Raw genomic sequence first — 24,744 nt, 5'->3', positions numbered from 1 at the left:
CTAACCAATAGGCTACTTCCTGGTTACTGGCACTCTAACCAATAGGCTACTTCCTGGTTACTGGCCCAACACTCTAACCAATAGGCTACTTCCTGGTTACTGGCACTCTAACCAATAGGCTACTTCCTGGTTACTGGCACTCTAACCAATAGGCTACTTCCTGGTTACTGGCACTCTAACCAATAGGCTACTTCCTGGTTACTAGCCCAACACTCTAACCAATAAGCTACTTCCTGGTTACTGGCACTCTAACCAATAGGCTACTTCCTGGTTACTAGCCCAACACTCTAACCAATAAGCTACTTCCTGGTTACTAGCCCAACACTCTAACCAATAGGCTACTTCCTGGTTACTAGCCCAACACTCTAACCAATAGGCTACTTCCTGGTTACTAGCCCAACACTCTAACCAATAAGCTACTTCCTGGTTACTGGCACTCTAACCAATAGGCTACTTCCTGGTTACTGGCACTCTAACCAATAGGCTACTTCCTGGTTACTGGCACTCTAACCAATAGGCTACTTCCTGGTTACTGGCACTCTAACCAATAGGCTACTTGTCGCCCCAAACAAAAATACATTAAAAAAATATATACACATATAAAATAACCAAAATAAACTAAATAAGCAGAAAGAAACACTCTTGTTCTTTCACCTATAAGAACATATATAATAATATACTGTATATAAGAAATATTAAGAATATGTAATAATATAATCTATTATAATTTATTTATTTAAAAGAATAAGAACAATATTTTTTTTAATCAGAAAATGGGTTCAGGCAACCTTGGTTTGACATGTAGAACATCAATGGTGGAATAGTTTGCTGGTCCAATCAGTTTGTTGTCAACATGGATAGTTGAATGAACTCTGTGCTCTGTCAGCTATGTACCCTTCACCCCAACGATTAGCACACAGCTAATATTGACTGAATTAAATCATTAGTAAACCACTACCATAGTATTTTAAGTGACTACCTCTGGGCATTTTTGAGGCTGAGTTCTAGCCTAAATAATGTATCGAAATTTCCTCAAAATACTCATGTTCAATTCAAACCGTCTTTGAAGAGTATCTTAGCCCTGTGTGTGTAAATTGGACGTGTTTAAATATACTTGAAGTCCCCACAAGAATAGTAAACGAACACAAATTTGACCAAATGTAGACATTTTTGTTAGTCTCCACAAGGTCCAATGTTATTTATAAGGGGTTTAGTGTTACGGTTAGAATTAGTGTCAGGGTTAGAATTAAGTTTAGGTTTAGGTTTAGGGTTAGGTTAAGGGTTAGGCTTAGGCTTAGGTTAAGGTTTAGGGTTAGAATTAAGTGTTAGGCTTAGGTTTAGGGTCAGGCTTAAATTTAGGGTCATGCTTAGGTTTAGGTTTAGGGGTTAGGGAAAATAGGATTTTAAATGGGACTTAATGTGTGTCCCCACAAGGTTAGTTATACTAGACTGTGTGTGTGTGTGTAATCTCTTGTGGACAGACAGAAAAGGTGAGAATCTGTCATAGAACACTGTGATTACGAGCAGCAGTAATTCCTGGTTTGGGGTTTTCATTGTTGATTGGATGAATTCGGATTGGGTGGAGGCAGTTCTTAAACCTGTGCAGCGATTTTCAAGCTCCCCTGTGCGGATGATAAATGGTTACCATGGTACCATGGTTACCATGTGGTAAATGGTTACCATGGTACCATGTTTACCATGTGGTTACCGCAGAGTGAAGGAAAAGAAGCCAACAAGTGCTCAGCATATGTGGGAACTAATTCAAGACTGTTGGAAAGGCATTCTTCATGAAGCTGGTGAGAGAATGCCAAAAGTGTGCAAAGGGTGACTACTCTCACATTTACAATATATTTAGTTGTTTAACACTGTTTTGGTTACTTTATGATTCCATATGTGTTATTTCATAGTTTTGATGTCTTCACTATTATTCTACAATGTAGAAAATAGTACAAATAAAGAAAAACCCTTGAATGAGTAAAACCTTTGACCGTTAGTGTACATATCCTAACCAAAAGCCATGGATTACAGGCAACATCTCCACTTAGCTAAAGGCTAGAACTGCCTCTTCGTAAATTTGGACCCTTATAAGAAATCCCGCTATGACCAAACCATCAAATAGACAAAGCGTCAATACAGGACTAAGATCGAATCCTACTACACCGGCTCTGACACTCGTCAGATGTGGCAGGGTTTATAAACTAAACTAAACTATCAAGCGGTTTACAAACTATCACGGAAAGCGGAAAGCGTTTTTACGTATAGACTCAGATCTTAATCGAGCAACCTTCCATCTGTTTTTCTCTCTTCTTCCCTCAGTTTTCCTTCTCCTCCGTTTCTCTCTCCATCACTCTTCCCTCCATCTTCTGTTCTGATTAATTGATTGTGATTGACTGCGTTTGAGCTGAACTACGTGGAGTTCACTGAGGAGTTGGCCCGGAACCTGCCAGCACTAAGAAAACGGTTGGTTGCGTTGTCATGGAAACTGAAGGAGCAACGAAGCCGCTTCCAGAAACAGATAGAAGAGAGGTCAGAGGTCAGTCTTAGATGAGTTATGAGTTACTTAGAGGGTTAAGATTTACCGTACACTTAGAAAGTTAAGAGTTAGATTTAGAGGGCAAGATTTAGAGGGCAAGATTGTTTCCCGGACAGAGATGAAGCCTAGTCCTAGACTTATAAAACATTGAGTATGCATTTTTGTTCAGGACTAAGCTTAATCTGTGTTCCCGGGGAAAGTTCATGGTACATTTACCCATAAACTCATTTCTGGGCTCAAGAAGGAAAGGAGATTTAAACAAAAAGGAGATGAGGATAGGTGATGAGACTTGAATATAGGCCTATTGGCACACAACTATTGACTTTTCTCCAATTGTGAGAACAGGTGACTCATGACAAACATAGGGCCTGTCCCATATGGCACCCTATTCCCTATGCGGTGCACCACTTTAGACCAGGGCCCTGGTTGAAAGTAGTGCACTAGACAGGAAATAGGGTGCCATTTTGGAACATAGCTATGATGTTTTCCTACCTCATTCCACCAGTCAAGGTCCTTGAATGTTTACCTCAGAGTTAATGTATAAAGCCATTGGTCATCTCCTTCCTGTTTGCTCTCCTAGCTGTCTCTCTGTGTTTCCCTGCAACTCATCAGATCAAGTCAAATCACGTTTTATTTGTCGCGTACACAGGGGCTGTGAAATGCTTGTTCCTATCAATCAATGCAGTAAATGTCAACAAGCACACTATAATCCTAAATAAAAATGTTATCCTAAATTAGATGTTGGATGGATGTTGGATGGACATTGGATGGACGTCGGATGGACATAGGATGGACGTTGGATGGACGTCAGATGGACGCTGGATGGACGTCAGATGGATGTTGGATGGACATTGGATGGATGCTGGATGGATGTTGGATGAACATTGGATGGATGTTGGATGGACATTGGATGGATGCTGGATGGACGTCAGATGGACGCTGGATGGACGTCAGATGGATGTTGGATGGACATTGGATGGATGTTGGATGGACATTGGATGGATGTTGGATGGACATTGGATGGATGTTGGATGGACATTGGATGGACGTTGGATGGACATTGGATGGATGCTGGATGGACGCTAGATGGATGTTGGATGGACGTCAGATGGACATTGGATGGACGTTGGATGGACATTGGATGGATGCTGGATGGACGCTGGATGGATGTTGGATGGACGTCGGATGGACGTTGGATGGACGTTGGATGGACGTTGGCATGTGTCTGAAAGGGTACCCTGTTACACTACATAGTTCACTACTTTTGACCAGGGGCCGCACGCATCAAGCATCTCTGTAGGATCACCCCCCCCCCCCCCCGCCCGCCCACCCACCCAACCCCACTCTCCATTTAATTATATTAATTGGTGAAACTGAAAAGGTTAAACTGATCCTGAATCAGCACTCAGACGCTTGATAAATCAACACTCTTTGATCCATATGGCCCCAAGGCGCTATATGGTGAGTACCTGTTCAGACGTAGTCTCTGTGGTTTGCAAAGGTGGCTCTGGTCTAAAGTAGTGCACTATGTAGGGGAATAGAGTGCCTCAGTATACCCTGTTTCTCTCTGTAACCTAGGTGGACATTGACATCAAACTGCTGTCTGGTCAAGGATTGTGCAATGGGACCTTTGCTTTCCATATCGATCACGACAGCTACCAGTCGCTACAAAAATAACTATCCTTTTAAGGACATCCCTAAGATCACACCACAGCCGGTGGATATCGGTTCCGCCGCAATAAAGCTATAAGGTTTTTACCAGGCCATCCAGGCTTGAGTCCCGTGGCCAAAACACACATAAACAAGTTAGAGAAATGTGACCTGAAGCAAAGTTTCACCTACATTTTAGATAATAAAATATCATGTCAGCCACATCCATCCAAAATCAAATACATCCATGTGTCCACTTTTTCTCTTTATAAACTTTCTCATAGACTACTACTGTGCATGACATGGCTAATCTAATCAGCAACACTGCAGCTGTTGCAGTGATCGCCATGCATCAACGTACGCTAAATATAGTCACGACTTTCAAGGCGTAGGGTATTTGGATGCAAAAAAAATAGGCCATTAGTTTTTCATTGTATGAAATTAGCCTACATTCTCTTGCTCGCTTGAGGAAGGCAATTTGTATCATGCCACACGGCGAGACCCATGATGCAGACACAGGAGGCAGATGGTTGGAGTCTTACAATATTTATTGATCCAAAAAGGGGAAGGCAAGAGAATGGTTGTTGACAGGCAAAACGTCATACCCAGATCAGAGTCCAGGAGGTACAGAGTGGCAGACAGGCTCGTGGTCCAGGCAGGCAGAATGGTCAGGCAGGCAGTAAGGTCAAGGCAGGCTGAATGGTCAGGCAGGCTGAATGGTCAGGCAGGCAGTAAGGTCAGGCAGGCAGAATAGTCAGGCAGGCAGAATGGTCAGGCAGGCAGAATGGTCCGGCAGGCAGAATGGTCAGGCAGGCAGAATGGTCAGGCAGGCAGAATGGTCAGGCAGGACGACTGGTCAGGCAGGCAGGTACAGAGTCCAGAGAACAGGCAAGGCTCAAAACCGGGAGGACTAGAAAAAGGAGAATTGCAACAGGAGTACGGGGGAAAAACACACCGATTGACTTGACTTAAACATACAAAAACCAACTGGCACAGAGAGACAGGAAACACAGGGATAAATACACTGGCACAGAGAGACAGGAAACACAGGGATAAATACACTGGCACAGAGAGACAGGAAACACAGGGATAAATACACTGGTACAGAGAGACAGGAAACACAGGGATAAATACACTGGTACAGAGAGACAGGAAACACAGGGATAATTACACTGGTACAGAGAGACAGGAAACACGGGGATAAATACACTGGCACAGAGAGACACGAAACACAGGGATAAATACACTGGCACAGAGAGACAGGAAACACAGGGATAAATACACTGGCACAGAGAGACAGGAAACACAGGGATAAATACACTGGCACAGAGAGACAGGAAACACAGGGATAAATACACTGGGGAAAATAAGCGACACCTGGAGGGGGTGGAGACAATAACGAGGACAGGTGAAACAGATCAGGGTGTGACAATTTGGGGTAATAATAGTGCATTTCATCTACCCCCAATGAAAACTTGGACAGTGAGCATGAATCGCAATTCAAAAGATGGATGTATCAGTACCCAGACTATCAATTACATAAAGCAACAGAAATGAATTCACAAGGATATGTTCGCTGTCAGTTGGCTACAGTAGATATGTTCGCTGTCAGTTGGCTACAGTAGATATGTTCGCTGTCAGTTGGCTACAGTAGATATGTTCGCTGTCAGTTGGCTACAGTAGATATGTTCGCTGTCAGTTGGCTACAGCAGATATGTGCGCTGTCAGTTGGCTACAGTAGATATGTTCGCTGTCAGTTGGCTACAGTAGATATGTTCGCTGTCAGTTGGCCACAGTAGATATGTTCGCTGTCAGTTTGCTACAGTAGATATGTTCGCTGTCAGTTGGCTACAGTAGATATGTTCGCTGTCAGTTGGCTACAGTAGATATGTGCGCTGTCAGTTGGCTACAGTAGATATGTTCGCTGTCAGTTGGCTACAGTAGATATGTTCGCTGTCAGTTGGCTACAGTAGATATGTTCGCTGTCAGTTGGCTACAGTAGATATGTCTGTCAGTTGGCGCTGTCAGTTGGCTACAGTAGATATGTTCGCTGTCAGTTGGCTACAGTAGATATGTTCGCTGTCAGTTGGCTACAGTAGATATGTTCGCTGTCAGTTGGCTACAGCAGATATGTTCGTCAGTTGGCTACAGTAGATATGGCAGTAGATATGTTCGCTGTCAGTTGGCTACAGCAGATATGTTCGCTGTCAGTTGGCTACAGTAGATATGTTCGCTGTCAGTTGGCTACAGTAGATATGTTCGCTGTCAGTTGGCTACAGTAGATATGTTCGCTGTCAGTTGGCTACAGTAGATATGTTCGCTGTCAGTTGGCTACAGTAGATATGTTCGCTGTCAGTTGGCTACAGTAGATATGTTCGCTGTCACTTGGCTACAGTAGATATGTTCGCTGTCAGTTGGCTACAGTAGATATGTTCGCTGTCAGTTGGCTACAGTAGATATGTTCGCTGTCAGTTGGCTACAGCAGATATGTTCGCTGTCAGTTGGCTACAGTAGATATGTTCGCTGTCAGTTGGCTACAGTAGATAGGTTCGCTGTCAGTTGGCTACAGTAGATATGTTCGCTCTCAGTTGGCTACAGTAGATATGTTCGCTGTCAGTTGTAGATATGTTCGCTGTCAGTTGGCTACAGTAGATATGTTCGCTGCCAGTTGGCTACAGTAGATATGTGCGCTGTCAGTTGGCTACAGTAGATATGTTCGCTGTCAGTTGGCTACAGTAGATATGTTCGCTGTCAGTTGGCTACAGTAGATATGTTCGCTGTCAGTTGGCTACAGTAGATATGTTCACTGTCAGTTGGCTACAGTAGATATGTTCGCTGTCAGTTGGCTACAGTAGATATGTTCGCTCTCAGTTGGCTACAGTAGATATGTTCGCTGTCAGTTGTAGATATGTTCGCTGTCAGTTGGCTACAGTAGATATGTTCGCTGCCAGTTGGCTACAGTAGATATGTGCGCTGTCAGTTGGCTACAGTAGATATGTTCGCTGTCAGTTGGCTACAGTAGATATGTTCGCTGTCAGTTGGCTACAGTAGATATGTTCGCTGTCAGTTGGCTACAGTAGATATGTTCACTGTCAGTTGGCTACAGTAGATATGTTCGCTGTCAGTTGGCTACAGTATATATGTTCGCTGTCAGCTGTCTACAGTAGATATGTTCGCTGTCAGTTGGCTACAGTAGATATGTTCGCTGTCAGTTGGCTACAGTAGATATGTTCGCTGTCAGTTGGCTACAGTAGATATGTTCGCTGTCAGTTGGCTACAGTAGATATGTTCGCTGCCAGTTGGCTACAGTAGATATGTTCGCTGTCAGTTGGCCACAGTAGATATGTTCGCTGTCAGTTTGCTACAGTAGATATGTTCGCTGTCAGTTGGCTACAGTAGATATGTTCGCTGTCAGTTGGCTACAGTAGATATGTTCGCTGTCAGTTGGCTACAGCAGATATGTTCGCTGTCAGTTGGCTACAGTAGATATGTTCTCTGTCAGTTGGCTACAGTAGATATGTTCGCTGTCAGTTGGCTACAGTAGATATGTTCGCTGTCAGTTGGCTACAGTAGATATGTTCACTGTCAGTTGGCTACAGTAGATATGTTCGCTGCCAGTTGGCTACAGTAGATATGTGCGCTGTCAGTTGGCTACAGTAGATATGTTCGCTGTCAGTTCGCTACAGTAGATATGTTCGCTGTCAGTTGGCCACAGTAGATATGTTCGCTGTCAGTTTGCTACAGTAGATATGTTCGCTGTCAGTTGGTTACAGTAGATATGTTCGCTGTCAGTTGGCTACAGTAGATATATTCGCTGTCAGTTGGCTACAGTAGATATGTTCACTGTCAGTTGGCTACAGTAGATATGTTCGCTGTCAGTTGGCTACAGTAGATATGTTCACTGTCAGTTGGCTACAGTAGATATGTTCGCTGTCAGTTGGCTACAGTAGATATGTTCGCTGTCAGTTTGCTACAGTAGATACGTTCTCTGTCAGTTGGCTACAGTAGATATGTTCGCTGTCAGCTGTCTACAGTAGATATGTTCGCTATGTATTATCCCCTATGTGCCATCCTTTGAAGAGGAGGTTATGTTGCACATTCACCAGCATCTCATTTATTAGATATATTCTGTCGTAATGATCTGATGACACCAACGAGCAACGAGAGATGTGGCCTACCGTAGCTCTTATTTTGTCTCGACTCCCCAGAGTGAGAGAGGTGGATGGCTGGTTGGCTGAATGGCTGGCTGGCTGGCTGACTGGATGACTGGCTGGTTGGCTGGCTGGCTGACTGGATGACTGGCTGGTTGGCTGGCTGGTTGGCTGATTGGATGACTGGCTGGTTGGCTGGCTGGCTGACTGGATGACTGGCTGGTTGGCTGGCTGGCTGGCTGACTGGATGACTGGCTGGTTGGCTGGCTGGCTGACTGGATGACTGGCTGGTTGGCTGGCTGGCTGGCTGGCTGGCTGGCTGGCTGGTTGGCTGGCTGGTTGGCTGGCTGGTTGGCTGGCTGGTTGGCTGGCACACACACACTTTGACTGACAGTCCAACGACGAGTCAAAGGAGTGTTAATGAACTTATAATAAAGGACTGCTGTTTTGACCCAGTGGGACAGTCAATATCATAAACTGCGATTATACAGTGCTATGTGTATATTTACTGCATTATATGATTAGATATAGTGCTCCATGTATATTTACTGCATTATTTTATTATACATAGTACTTTATGTTTATTTACTGCATTCTAATATTATATAGAGTACTATATGTATATTTACTGCATTATATGATTATATATAATACTTTATGTATATTTTCTGCATTATATTGTTATATATAGTACTATATGTATATGTACTACATTATATGATTTTATATATATAGTACTATATATACAGTTACTGCATTTTCTGATTATATATAGAAATATATGTATATTTACTGAATTATATGATTATATATAGTACTATATGTATATTCACTGCCTTATATGATTATATATAGTACTATATGTACATTTACTGAATTATATGATTATATATAGTACTATATATATATATATACTGCCTTATATGATTATATATAGTACTATATGTACATTTACTGAATTATATGATTATATATAGTACTATATATATATATATACTGCCTTATATGATTATATATAGTACTATATGTATATTTACTGCCTTATATGATTATATATAGTACTATATGTACATTTACTGAATTATATGATTATCTATATTACTATATAGATAATATATATATTTACTGCATTATGTGATTATATATAATATTGTATGTATATTTATTTCATTAGATGATTATATATAGTACTAGATGTACATTAACAGAATTATATGATTATATATAGTACTATATATACAGTTACTGCATTTTATGATTATATATATAAATATATGTATATTTACTGCCTTATATGATTATATATAGTACTATATGTATATCAAATCAAATCAAATCAAATCAAATCAAATCAAATTGCATTTGTCACATACGTATATTTACTGCATTATGTTGTACTATATGTATATTTACTGCATTATATGATTATATATAGTACTATATGTATATTTACTGCATTATATGATTATATATAGTACTATATGTATATTTACTGCATTCTATGATTATATATAGTACTATATGTATATTTACTGCATTCTATGATTATATATAGTACTATATGTATATTTACTGCATTATATGATTATATATAGTACTATATGTATATCAAATCAAATCAAATCAAATCAAATCAAATCAAATTGCATTTGTCACATACGTATATTTACTGCATTATGTTGTACTATATGTATATTTACTGCATTATGTTGTACTATATGTATATTTACTGCATTATGTTGTACTATATGTATATTTACTGCATTATATGATTATATGTTGTACTATATGTATATTTACTGCATTCTATGATTATATATAGTACTATATGTATATTTACTGCATTCTATGATTATATATAGTACTATATGTATATTTACTGCATTATATGATTATATATAGTACTATATGTATATTTACTGAATTATATGATTATATATTACTAGATGTATATTTACTGCATTATATGATTATATATAGTACTATATGTATATTTACTGCATTATATGATTATATATAGTACTATATGTATATTTACTGCATTATATGATTATATGTTGTACTATATGTGTAACTGTTGACCTATTTCATGATGTCATTATCTACTGTTAACTGTTGACCTATTTCATGATGTCATTATTAACTACTGTTAACTGTTGACCTATTTCATGATGTCATTATTATCTACTGTTGACCTATTTCATGATGTCATTATTATCTACTGTTAACTGTTGACCTATTTCATGATGTCATTATTAACTACTGTTAACTGTTGACCAATTTCATGATGTCATTATTATCTACTGTTAACTGTTGACCAATTTCATGATGTCATTATCTACTGTTAACTGTTGACCTATTTCATGATGTCATTATCTACTGTTAACTGTTGACCTATTTCATGATGTCATTATTAACTACTGTTAACTGTTGACCTATTTCATGATGTCATTATTATCTACTGTTGACTGTTGACCTATTTCATGATGTCATTATCTACTGTTAACTGTTGACCTATTTCATGATGTCATTATTATCTACTGTTGACTGTTGACCTATTTCATGATGTCATTATCTACTGTTAACTGTTGACCTATTTCATGATGTCATTATTAACTACTGTTAACTGTTGACCTATTTCATGATGTCATTATTAACTACTGTTAACTGTTGACCTATTTCATGATGTCATTATTAACTACTGTTGACCTATTTCATGATGTCATTATTATCTACTGTTGACTGTTGACCTATTTCATGATGTCATTATGATCTACTGTTGACCTATTTCATGATGTCATTATCTACTGTTAACTGTTGACCTATTTCATGATGTCATTATTATCTACTGTTAACTGTTGACCAATTTCATGATGTCATTATCTACTGTTAACTGTTGACCTATTTCATGATGTCATTATCTACTGTTAACTGTTGACCTATTTCATGATGTCATTATTAACTACTGTTAACTGTTGACCTATTTCATGATGTCATTATTATCTACTGTTGACCTATTTCATGATGTCATTATTATCTACTGTTGACTGTTGACCTATTTCATGATGTCATTATCTACTGTTAACTGTTGACCTATTTCATGATGTCATTATTAACTACTGTTAACTGTTGACCTATTTCATGATGTCATTATTAACTACTGTTAACTGTTGACCTATTTCATGATGTCATTATTAACTACTGTTGACCTATTTCATGATGTCATTATTATCTACTGTTGACTGTTGACCTATTTCATGATGTCATTATGATCTACTGTTGACCTATTTCATGATGTCATTATCTACTGTTAACTGTTGACCTATTTCATGATGTCATTATTAACTACTGTTAACTGTTGACCTATTTCATGATGTCATTATCTACTGTTAACTGTTGACCTATTTCATGATGTCATTATCTACTGTTAACTGTTGACCTATTTCATGATGTCATTATTAACTACTGTTAACTGTTGACCTATTTCATGATGTCATTATTATCTACTGTTGACCTATTTCATGATGTCATTATTAACTACTGTTGACCTATTTCATGATGTCATTATTAACTACTGTTGACCTATTTCATGATGTCATTATCTACTGTTGACCTATTTCATGATGTCATTATTAACTACTGTTGACCTATTTCATGATGTCATTATTAACTACTGTTAACTGTTGACCTATTTCATGATGTCATTATTATCTACTGTTGACCTATTTCATGATGTCATTATTATCTACTGTTGACCTATTTCATGATGTCATTATTATCTACTGTTGACCTATTTCATGATGTCATTATTATCTACTGTTGACCTATTTCATGATGTCATTATTATCTACTGTTGACCTATTTCATGATGTCATTATTATCTACTGTTAACTGTTGACCTATTTCATGATGTCATTATTATCTACTGTTAACTGTTGACCTATTTCATGATATCATTATTAACTACTGTTAGCTGTTGACCTATTTCATGATGTCATTATTATCTACTGTTGACTGTTGACCTATTTCATGATGTCATTATCTACTGTTAACTGTTGACCTATTTCATGATGTCATTATTAACTACTGTTAACTGTTGACCTATTTCATGATGTCATTATTAACTACTGTTAACTGTTGACCTATTTCATGATGTCATTATTAACTACTGTTGACCTATTTCATGATGTCATTATTATCTACTGTTGACTGTTGACCTATTTCATGATGTCATTATGATCTACTGTTGACCTATTTCATGATGTCATTATTATCTACTGTTGACCTATTTCATGATGTCATTATTATCTACTGTTGACCTATTTCATGATGTCATTATTATCTACTGTTGACCTATTTCATGATGTCATTATTATCTACTGTTAACTGTTGACCTATTTCATGATGTCATTATTAACTACTGTTAACTGTTGACCTATTTCATGATGTCATTATTAACTACTGTTAACTGTTGACCTATTTCATGATGTCATTATTAACTACTGTTAACTGTTGACCTATTTCATGATGTCATTATTATCTACTGTTGACCTATTTCATGATGTCATTATTATCTACTGTTAACTGTTGACCTATTTCATGATGTCATTATTAACTACTGTTAACTGTTGACCTATTTCATGATGTCATTATTATCTACTGTTGACTGTTGACCTATTTCATGATGTCATTATTATCTACTGTTGACCTATTTCATGATGTCATTATTATCTACTGTTAACTGTTGACCTATTTCATGATGTCATTATTAACTACTGTTAACTGTTGACCTATTTCATGATGTCATTATTAACTACTGTTAACTGTTGACCTATTTCATGATGTCATTATTATCTACTGTTGACCTATTTCATGATGTCATTATTATCTACTGTTGACCTATTTCATGATGTCATTATTATCTACTGTTGACTGTTGACCTATTTCATGATGTCATTATTATCTACTGTTGACCTATTTCATGATGTCATTATTATCTACTGTTGACCTATTTCATGATGTCATTATTATCTACTGTTAACTGTTGACCTATTTCATGATGTCATTATTAACTACTGTTAACTGTTGACCTATTTCATGATGTCATTATTATCTACTGTTAACTGTTGACCTATTTCATGATGTCATTATTATCTACTGTTAACTGTTGACCTATTTCATGATGTCATTATTATCTACTGTTAACTGTTGACCAATTTCGTGATGTCATTATTAACTACTGTTGACCTATTTCATGATGTCATTATTATCTACTGTTGACCTATTTCATGATGTCATTATTATCTACTGTTAACTGTTGACCGTATGTCATTCTTTGTATTTAGTTGTGTTAACTTCATCAGTGAGATATATTTCATCTCATATCCACTGTATGTCATTTATAGAATGGGAAACAACTGACCTGAGGACAGGGTTACAACTGACCTGGGGACAGGGGAAACAACATTAGAACATAGAATGATACATAATGAGGAGGGTAACAACTGACCTGAGGACAGCGGAAACAACATTAGAATATAGAATGATACATAATGAGGGAAACAACTGACCTGAGGACAGGGTAACAACTGACCTGGGGACAGGGTAACAACTGACCTGGGGACAGGGGAAACAACATTAGAACATAGAATGATACATAATGAGGGAAACAACTGACCTGAGGACAGGGTAACAACTGACCTGGGGACAGGGTAACAACTGACCCGAGGACAGGGTAACAACTGACCTGGGGACAGGGTTACAACTGACCTGGGGACAGGGTAACAACTGACCTGGGGACAGGGTTACAACTGACCTGAGGACAGGGTTACAACTGACCTGAGGACAGGGGAAACAACATTAGAACATAGAATGATACATAATGAGGAGGGTTACAACTGACCTGAGGACAGGGTTACAACTGACCTGGGGACAGGGTAACAACTGACTTGAGGACAGGGTTACAACTGACCTGGGGACAGGGTTACAACTGACCTGGGGACAGGGTTACAACTGACCTGAGGACAGGGTTACAACTGACCTGGGGACAGGGTAACAACTGACCTGAGGACAGGGTTACAACTGACCTGGGGACAGGGTAACAACTGACCTGAGGACAGGGTTACAACTGACCTGGGGACAGGGTAACAACTGACTTGAGGACAGGGTTACAACTGACCTGGGGACAGGGTTACAACTGACCTGGGGACAGGGTTACAACTGACCTGAGGACAGGGTTACAACTGACCTGGGGACAGGGTAACAACTGACCTGAGGACAGGGTAACAACTGACCTGAGGACAGGGTAACAACTGACCTGGGGACAGGGGAACAACTGACCTGGGGACAGGGGAAACAACATTAGAACATAGAATGATACATAATGAGGGAAACAACTGACCTGAGGACAGGGGAACAACTGACCTGAGGACAGGGTAACAACTGACCTGGGGACAGGGTTACAACTGACCTGGGGACAGGGTTACAACTGACCTGAGGACAGGGGTAACAAATGACATGGGATTAGACAGCATTGTCTCTGAAAGGGACCATTTTCATTTAAATAGACTATCTTCTGTGTATAATGTGTTTTTTTCCTTCATAAAAAGTTAAAGATGTACATTAGAAAAGTTCAGGCTAAAGTATTCTGACACACACACCACACTACACCATAACTCTCTCTATATATACAGCTGTATATCATATATCATATTACAATGACACCACCACACTACACCATAACTCTCTCTATATATACAGCTGTATATCATATTACAATGACAACACCACACTACACTATAACTCTCTCTATATATACAGCTGTATATCATATATCATATTACAATGACAACACCAGACTACACCATAACTCTCTCTCTATATATACAGCTGTATATCATATATCATATTACAATGACAACACCACACCACACCATAACTCTCTCTCTATATATACAGCTGTATATCATATATCATATTACAATGACAACACCACACTACACTATAACTCTCTCTCTATATATACAGCTGTATATCATATATCATATTACAATGACAACACCAGACTACACTATAACTCTCTCTCTATATATACAGCTGTATATCATATATCATATTACAATGACAACACCACACCACACCATAACTCTCTCTCTATATATACAGCTGTATATCATATATCATATTACAATGACAACACCACACTACACCATAACTCTCTCTCTATATATACAGCTGTATATCATATATCATATTACAATGACAACACCAGACTACACTATAACTCTCTCTCTATATACAGCTGTATATCATATATCATATTACAATGACAACACCACACTACACCATAACTCTCTCTCTATATATACAGCTGTATATCATATATCATATTACAATGACACCACCACACTACACTATAACTCTCTCTCTATATATACAGCTGTATATCATATATCATATTACAATGACAACACCACACTACACCATAACTCTCTCTATATATACAGCTGTATATCATATTACAGAGGACTTCATCCCATTCACATTCCAGGTAAATGATCTGATGGCTGTGGGTTGATACAATGATGACGCCACACTACACCATAACTCTCTCTCTCTCTATATATATATACAGTGGGGAGAACAAGTATTTGTGCAAATTATGATTTTTAAATATTTTCTAAATATATTTTATATTTATGCAATAAAATGCAAATTAATTACTTAAATATCATACAATACGATTTTCTAGATTTTTGTTTTAGATTCCGTCTCTCACAGTTGAAGTGTACCTATGATAAAAATTACAGACCTCTACATGCTTTGTAAGTAGGAAAACCTGCAAAATCGGCAGTGTATCAAATACTTGATCTCCCCACTGTATATATATATATATATATATAGCTGTATATCATATTTGATTTCACATTTTACAGGTCACTTCATCCCATTCACATTCCAGGTAAATGATCTGGGATGGCTGTGAGTTGATACAATGATGACGAGAAAACATGAAATAAGTTCCACAATATGTTTTTATTGAGTAACGTAATGGGACAACATCACCCACATCATCATCACATCACACAGCGACAACACATACGTTTTTTTAAATCTTCTTTTAAACTCCTCTTTTTACTTGACTTTTCTCTGTTCAACCTTATAAAACAATAATAATAATTAAGACATCAGGTTCAGGTTTGAAACAACAACATCGCTTTTCTCTCTCTTTTCCTCTTGCATCATGCACCATTTGTTCCTCTGTAGTGTCTTTAAAAAAAAGCTCCTATTGAAGTCATTATAGGTTTCCTTTCCTCTGTAGTGTCTTTAAAAAAAAGCCCCTATTGAAGTCATTATAGGTTTCCTTTCCTCTGTAGTGTCTTTAAAAAAAGCCCCTATTGAAGTCATTATACGTTTCCTTTCCTCTGTAGTGTCTTTAAAAAAAGCCCCTATTGAAGTCATTATACGTTTCCTTTCCTCTGTATTATGATTATGACACATTGGGGGAAACTGAGTGCTGCTCTCTGTTGGCTCTCACATACAGTACGAACATAGAGAGCCTCGGAGCCAGTACCTTGTTTTCAGTGTTCCGCTCTAAATCAGGGGCTGATTTAGACCTGGGACTACCAGGTGTTCCCCTCTGAATCAGGGGCTGATTTAGACCTGGGACTACCATGTGTTCCCCTCTGAATCAGGGGCTGATTTAGACCTGGGACTACCAGGTGTTCCCGTCTAAATCAGGGGCTGATTTAGACCTGAGACTACCAGGTGTTCCCCTCTGAATCAGGGGCTGATTTAGACCTGGGACTACCAGGTGTTCCCCTCTAAATCAGGGGCTGATTTAGACCTGGGACTACCAGGTGTTCCCCTCTAAATCAGGGGCTGATTTAGACCTGGGACTACCAGGTGTTCCCGTCTAAATCAGGGGCTGATTTAGACCTGAGACTACCAGGTGTTCCCCTCTGAATCAGGGGCTGATTTAGACCTGGGACTACCAGGTGTTCCCCTCTAAATCAGGGGCTGATTTAGACCTGGGACTACCAGGTGTTCCCCTCTAAATCAGGGGCTGATTTAGACCTGAGACTACCAGGTGTTCCCCTCTAAATCAGGGGCTGATTTAGACCTGAGACTACCAGGTGTTCCCCTCTGAATCAGGGGCTGATTTAGACCTGGGACTACCAGGTGTTCCCCTCTAAATCAGGGGCTGATTTAGACCTGGGACTACCAGGTGTTCCCCTCTAAATCAGGGGCTGATTTAGACCTGGGACTACCAGGTGTTCCCCTCTATATCAGGGGCTGATTTAGACCTGGGACTACCAGGTGTTCCCCTCTAAATCAGGGGCTGATTTAGACCTGGGACTACCAGGTGTTCCCCTCTAAATCAGGGGCTGATTTAGACCTGGGACTACCAGGTGTTCCCCTCTGAATCAGGGGCTGATTTAGACCTGGGACTACCAGGTGTTCCCCTCTAAATCAGGGGCTGATTTAGACCTGGGACTACCAGGTGTTCCCCTCTATATCAGGGGCTGATTTAGACCTGGGACTACCAGGTGGGCGCAGTTAATTATCAGGTAGAACAGAAAGTCAGCTAGGGACTTCGTAGGGTCAGAGTTGAATCGTCCTGGTTACCCGAAAGGGGTGCAAACCTTTGTTTTTGACCTGATTCAGCTAAAGGTCACTTCCTGTGTCTCTTGGTGTCCCTGTGTGTGTTCCTGTGTGTGTCTCTGTGCGTGTGTCTGTGCGTGTCCCTGTGTGTGTCCCTGTGTGTGTCTACCGCGAGGCGAAGTAGGGCCTGATCTTCATGCAGATGGCTTTGAGAGAGTACCAGGATCCCTTCCAGTTCATCCACACCATGCCGTCATCCGTCCCGTGTTTTGCCATGTACCGGGTGTAAGCCCCGCCCCAGTAGTAACGGCCGTTGGGATTGGCTGAGTGACACCTGTTGTACCACCAACCACCGCCGTCCTCACGGGAGCACTGCTTGGACGGGTCACCTGGGGTCCTGTTAGAGGGGGGGGGGGGGGGGGGGGTGACAGACACAGAGAGAGATGTTTTGATTGACTGAACAAAAATCCGTAAACCAAATGTAATTCTTGGAGGGCTGTGTGTCTGCGGGTTTTCAAACCTCCCCGTACTTGATTGATCAACTAAGGTCTAGGATTACTTAGGACCTCACCTCCCCTAGTTGTCTAGGTCTTCAATGATTTGTTAGGACCTCACCTCCCCTAGTTGTCTAGGTCTTCAATGATTTGTTAGGACCTCCCCTTACCTGGTTGTCTAGGTCTTCATTGATTAGTTAGGACCTCACCTCCCCTAGTTGTCTAGGTCTTCAATGATTTGTTAGGACCTCCCCTTACCTGGTTGTCTAGGTCTTCATTGATTAGTTAGGACCTCCCCTTACCTGGTTGTCTAGGTCTTCATTGATTAGTTAGGACCTCCCCTCACCTGGTTGTCTAGGTCTTCATTGATTAGTTAGGACCTCCCCTTACCTGGTTGTCTAGGTCTTCATTGATTAGTTAGGACCTCCCCTTACCTGGTTGTCTAGGTCTTCATTGATTAGTTAGGACCTCCCCTCACCTGGTTGTCTAGGTCTTCATTGATTAGTTAGGACCTCCCCTTACCTGGTTGTCTAGGTCTTCATTGATTAGTTAGGACCTCCCCCTACCTGGTTGTCTAGGTCTTCATTGATTAGTTAGGGCCTCCCCTTACCTGGTTGTCTAGGTCTTCATCGATTAGTTAGGACCTCCCCTTACCTGGTTGTCTAGGTCTTCATTGATTAGTTAGGACCTCCCCTTACCTGGTTGTCTAGGTCTTCATTGATTAGTTAGGACCTCCCCTCACCTGGTTGTCTAGGTCTTCATTGATTAGTTAGGGCCTCCCCTTACCTGGTTGTCTAGGTCTTCATTGATTAGTTAGGGCCTCCCCTTACCTGGTTGTCTAGGTCTTCATTGATTAGTTAGGACCTCCCCTTACCTGGTTGTCTAGGTCTTCATTGATTAGTTAGGACCTCCCCTCACCTGGTTGTCTAGTTCTTCATTGGAAAATAACTAGCAGACATACAGCCCCCACCTCATCCAGCATCATCCCATACCAGTTATCGTTGTCTCTGTCGTAGGTGCTGAACATCATTCCATTGTGGATGGTCATGGTCCGGTTCTCTCCAAACAGCGTCGTAGCTCCATCCAGCATCACGTTACCGGCCGTTCCTGAATACCCATCGATCGCCAATATGTAGTTGGACGTCTCGCCCTGCAATACATGAATAAATCAATCAGGATTTTTTCGTACATTAAAAAATAAAAACTTTTTCTCCCCAATTTCGTGATATCAAATTGGTAGTTACAGTCTTGTCCCATCACTGCAACTCCCATACGGACTCGGGAGAGGCGAAGGTCGAGAGCCATGCGTCCTCCAAGCCAACACGACCCTACCAAGCCGCATTGCTTCTTGACACACTGCCTGCTTATTAACCTGGAAGCCAGCCGCACCAAAGTGTCGGAGGGAACACTGTACAACGCAGTCAGCGTGCATGCGCCCAGCCCGCCACATGGAGTAGCTAGAGCGTCTGGCTAAAACCTCTCCTAACCCGGACGACGCTAGGCCGCCTCATGGGTCTCACGGTCGCGGCCGGCTGCAACACAGTCTGTGCCACTCGGGAGGCCCCCCAATTAATCAGGATTTTAATTATCATTATTCACATTTCACAATATTTTCTGTGCAAAGTGCTTTCCAGTAACCCAACTCCAGACCCCAGAGTTCGGAGTTCTAGAATGCCATGCTGCTGCTGGCCGTTTGGAGATCTATGCTGCTGGCCGTTTGGGGATCTATGCTGCTGGCCGTTTGGGGATCTATTCTGCTGGCCGTTTGGGGATCTATTCTGCTGGCCGTTTGGGGATCTATGCTGCTGGCCGTTTGGGGATCTATTCTGCTGGCCGTTTGGGGATCTATGCTGCTGGCCGTTTGGAGATCTATTCTGCTGGCCGTTTGGAGATCTATGCTGCTGGCCGTTTGGGGATCTATTCTGCTGGCCGTTTGGGGATCTATTCTGCTGGCCGTTTGGGGATCTATTCTGCTGGCCGTTTGGGGATCTATTCTGCTGGCCGTTTAGGAAAAATTTGTTTGGAAAGTGTAGATGTATGGTAAACTGTCTGTCTGTGTCTGTCTGTCTGTCTGTCTGTCTGTCTGTCTGTCTGTCTGTCTGTCTGTCTGTCTGTCTGTCTGTCTGTCTGTCTGTCTGTCTGTCTGTCTGTTCCTTGTATAGTAAAGATACTATTACCTGTATAGTAAACTTTCGGTACTGGGCGTGGACCTTGTTCCCGGACCAATCCTCCATCTCCATGAGGACCTCAGTGGGTCCCTGCTTGGTCAGCTGACTGATGCGGTCGTTACCCAACCAGTACTCCCCTGTCAAGTGACACAGGCCAAACACACGGTCGGTGACATCATGACTTTACCTCCTAAATTGACTGAATCTAAATGTAATTGTATGTTTCCATTGTAGTATATTCACATTTATATTTCCCTCCTCTCACCTGGAGTGTTGCAATGTCCCTTTCCAACGTCGAAGGCGATGTTTCCGAAACCACTGCGGTAGTTGTCCCAACGCCGGCCAAAGTCCACAGAACCATCCTTCCTGTTCTGGATAGTGGTCCAGCCTGGAGGGACGGGGGGACGGGGGGAGGGGACGGGGGGACGGGGACGGGGGATAATAAACAGATCAAATAAAGGATAAATGGATTGATTCTCTCCGATTCCTTTCTCCAAAAGCACTTTTTCACTCCCCCTCATGCATTTAAAAGTTCTAGATATACACAAGCATGGCTGGAGTGAGAGAGAGAGAGAGAGAGAGAGAGAGAGAGAGAGAGACAGAGAGAGAGAGAGAGAGAGAGAGAGAGAGAGAGAGAGAGAGAGAGAGAGACAGAGAGAGAGAGAGAGAGAGACAGAGAGACAGAGAGAGAGAGAGAGAGAGAGAGAGAGAGACAGAGAGAGAGAGAGACAGAGAGAGAGAGAGAGAGAGAGAGAGAGAGAGAGAGAGAGAGAGAGAGAGAGAGAGAGAGAGAGCACCAACCTCCTTTCTGTGTGGTCTGGTCACAGTAGACCTTGTAGGGCTGGTAGAAGGAGTCAGGCTGGATCAGATACATCCCAGAATCCCTTCCTCCTTTCCTGAAGATGTCCTCACACTCCTTACCTGTGTGTGGGGGGGGGGGGCAGATAAATTTAGTCTGATGATAGTCACAGGTGGGATCGGAAGCTCGGTCTTTCGCCCTGGGAAATTAACGTCTTAAGAAATCAATGACTCATGCTCTCATGATGAGAGAATTCCCTATTGGGTGACAGTGATGTTGAAGTGGCAGGCAGGGTCACCTCATCATGAGAGCATGAGTCCACCCCGACACACAGAACCACCCACCCACAGAACCACCCATCCACCCGCAGAACCACCCACAGAACCACCCACCCACCCACAGAAACACCCACTCACAGAACCACCCACAGAACCAACCACCCCGACACGCAGAACCAACCAACCACCCCCACCCACAGAACCACCCACCCGATCCACAGAACCACCGACCCACCTACCCGCCCACAGAACCACCCACAGAACCAACCAACCACCCCCACCCACAGAACCACTCACCCACAGAACCAACCACCCCGACCCACAGAACCAACCACCCCACTGTCCGCATCCTCACCAGAGACAACAGGTATGGGGCAGGACACAGTGCACGGCTCCTTGCATTCTTCCCTCTGGGCCAGGATAGCCTTCTCCACTCTCTGAATCTTCAACCTGATCTTCTCAAGGACCCCTTGAAGAATCCTGACGGAAGAAGAAGACTTTGTTATGCCACCCCTGGTTCAATACAGACGCTAACGCTAAGGAAGTGTTTCAGCTGTGACCATAGGATCTCTATGACAGTGAGTTGATGCTAACGCTAAGGAAGTGTTTCAGCTGTGACCATAGGATCTCTATGACAGTGAGTTGATGCTAACGCTAAGGAAGTGTTTCAGCTGTGACCATAGGATCTCTTTGGCAGTGAGTTGATGCTAACGCTAAGGAAGTGTTTCAGCTGTGACCATGGGATCTCTATGACAGTGAGTTGATGCTAACGCTAAGGAAGTGTTTCAGCTGTGACCATGGGATCTCTATGGCAGTGAGTTGATGCTAACGCTAAGGAAGTGTTTCAGCTGTGACCATAGGATCTCTATGACAGTGAGTTGATGCTAACGCTAAGGAAGTGTTTCAGCTGTGACCATGGGATCTCTATGGCAGTGAGTTGATGCTAACGCTAAGGAAGTGTTTCAGCTGTGACCATAGGATCTCTATGACAGTGAGTTGATGCTAACGCTAAGGAAGTGTTTCAGCTGTGACCATAGGATCTCTATGACAGTGAGTTGATGCTAACGCTAAGGAAGTGTTTCAGCTGTGACCATAGGATCTCTATGACAGTGAGTGGATGCTAACGCTAAGGAAGTGTTTCAGCTGTGACCATAGGATCTCTATGACAGTGAGTTGATGCTAACGCTAAGGAAGTGTTTCAGCTGTGACCATAGGATCTTCATGGCAGTGAGTAGATGTTTTTCAGCGATGTCTTGAAGATGCTAATAACTGTACCTTGCCCCTCCGATAATCACACACACAAACACACACACACAAACAAACACAAACACACAGACACAAACACACACAAACACACACAAACACACACAAGCACACACACACAAACACACACAAACACACACAAACACACACACACACACAAACACACACACACACACAAACACACACAAACACACACACACACAAACACACACACACAAACACACACAAACACACACACACACACAAACACACACAAACACCCACAAACACACACACACAAACACACACACAAACACACACACACACACACACACACACACACACACACACACACACACACACACACACACACACCCACCTAATGTTAGAAGGGAAGACTGTGTCTATGGCCTCCTTTGCAAAGGCATGCTGGGACTCCAGACTGTCCGTGTACTGACTCACCAGGTCTCCATTCTCTGTAGAGGGGGAAAGGGAGATGAGAAGGGGGAGAGAGGGGTGAGGGAGATGAGATGGGGAGAGAGGGGTGAGGGAGAGGGAAAGGGAGATGAGATGGGGAGAGAGGGGTGAGGGAGATGAGATGGGGGAGAGAGGGGTGAGGGAGAGGGAAAGGGAGATGAGATGGGGAGAGAGGGGTGAGGGAGATGAGATGGGGGAGAGAGGGGTGAGGGAGAGGGAAAGGGAGATGAGATGGGGGAGAGAGGGGTGAGGGAGATGAGAGGGGTGAGGGAGAGGGAAAGGGAGATGAGAAGGGGGAGAGAGGGGTGAGGGAGATGAGAGGGGTGAGGGAGAGGGAAAGGGAGATGAGAAGGGGGAGAGAGGGGTGAGGGAGATGAGAGGGGTGAGGGAGAGGGAAAGGGAGATGAGATGGGGAGAGAGGGGTGAGGGAGATGAGAGGGGTGAGGGAGAGGGAAAGGGAGATGAGATGGGGGAGAGAGGGGTGAGGGAGATGAGAGGGGTGAGGGAGAGGGAAAGGGAGATGAGAAGGGGGAGAGAGGGGTGAAGGAGATGAGAGGGGTGAGGGAGAGGGAAAGGGAGATGAGATGGGGGAGAGAGGGGTGAGGGAGATGAGAGGGTTGAGGGAGAGGGAAAGGGAGATGAGATGGGGGAGAGAGGGGTGAGGGAGAGGGAAAGGGAGATGAGATGGGGAGAGAGGGGTGAGGGAGAGGGAAAGGGAGATGAGATGGGGGAGAGAGGGACAGGGAGAGGTATGGGGTACGGGGAGAGCGACGGGGAGAGGGGGGGGGAGTTCGGAGGAGATAGAGAGAAGAGAGGAGAGCATGCTTAGTATACTTGGCTAACATATGACAGCACTCTATAAGGTATAAGGTAGTGTATATGTTTAGTTATTGGACAGAGCGGAGAACGTCGGGACACTGTCCACTGTGGGAATGTCGGGACACTGTCCACTGTGGGAACGTCAGGACACTGTCCACTGTGGGAACGTCAGGACACTGTCCACTGTGGGAACGTCTGTGAGAACGTCGGGACACTGTCCACTGTGAGAACGTCAGGACACTGTCCACTGTGAGAGCGTCAGGACACTGTCCACTGTGGGAACGTCAGGACACTGTCCACTGTGGGAACGTCAGGACACTGTCCACTGTGGGAACGTCAGGACACTGTCCACTGTGGGAACGTCTGTGAGAACGTCGGGACACTGTCCACTGTGGGAACGTCTGTGAGAACGTCGGGACACTGTCCACTGTGGGAACGTCTGTGAGAACGTCGGGACACTGTCCACTGTGGGAACGTCTGTGAGAACGTCGGGACACTGTCCACTGTGAGAACGTCAGGACACTGTCCAC

At 42.3% G+C, this 24,744-nt stretch overlaps 1 protein-coding gene across 1 annotated transcript in view; it reads right to left on the bottom strand.

Annotated features, from left to right (window-relative positions):
• Nucleotides 1-16,706: 16,706 nt before the first annotated feature.
• The window catches only part of LOC135574236 (fibrinogen beta chain-like), a 16,323-nt gene continuing 8,285 nt past the window's right edge, over nt 16,707-24,744 (bottom strand). Inside the window, exons 5-11 of the mRNA XM_065025196.1 lie at nt 23,298-23,394; nt 22,032-22,156; nt 21,401-21,520; nt 20,865-20,987; nt 20,609-20,736; nt 19,424-19,581; nt 16,707-18,334 (exon numbers count right to left, since the gene is read on the bottom strand). Of these exons, the coding sequence (XP_064881268.1) occupies nt 18,103-18,334; nt 19,424-19,581; nt 20,609-20,736; nt 20,865-20,987; nt 21,401-21,520; nt 22,032-22,156; nt 23,298-23,394 (983 nt within the window). The 3' untranslated portion in view covers nt 16,707-18,102. The remainder of the gene's footprint in view (nt 18,335-19,423; nt 19,582-20,608; nt 20,737-20,864; nt 20,988-21,400; nt 21,521-22,031; nt 22,157-23,297; nt 23,395-24,744) is intronic.

The sequence above is a fragment of the Oncorhynchus nerka genome, linkage group LG12, assembly GCF_034236695.1.
Source record: "Oncorhynchus nerka isolate Pitt River linkage group LG12, Oner_Uvic_2.0, whole genome shotgun sequence".
Taxonomy (NCBI): Eukaryota; Metazoa; Chordata; class Actinopteri; order Salmoniformes; family Salmonidae; genus Oncorhynchus; species Oncorhynchus nerka.
Note: the sequence above shows the minus strand (reverse complement) of the source record. Positions and strands in the feature narration are given on the sequence as shown.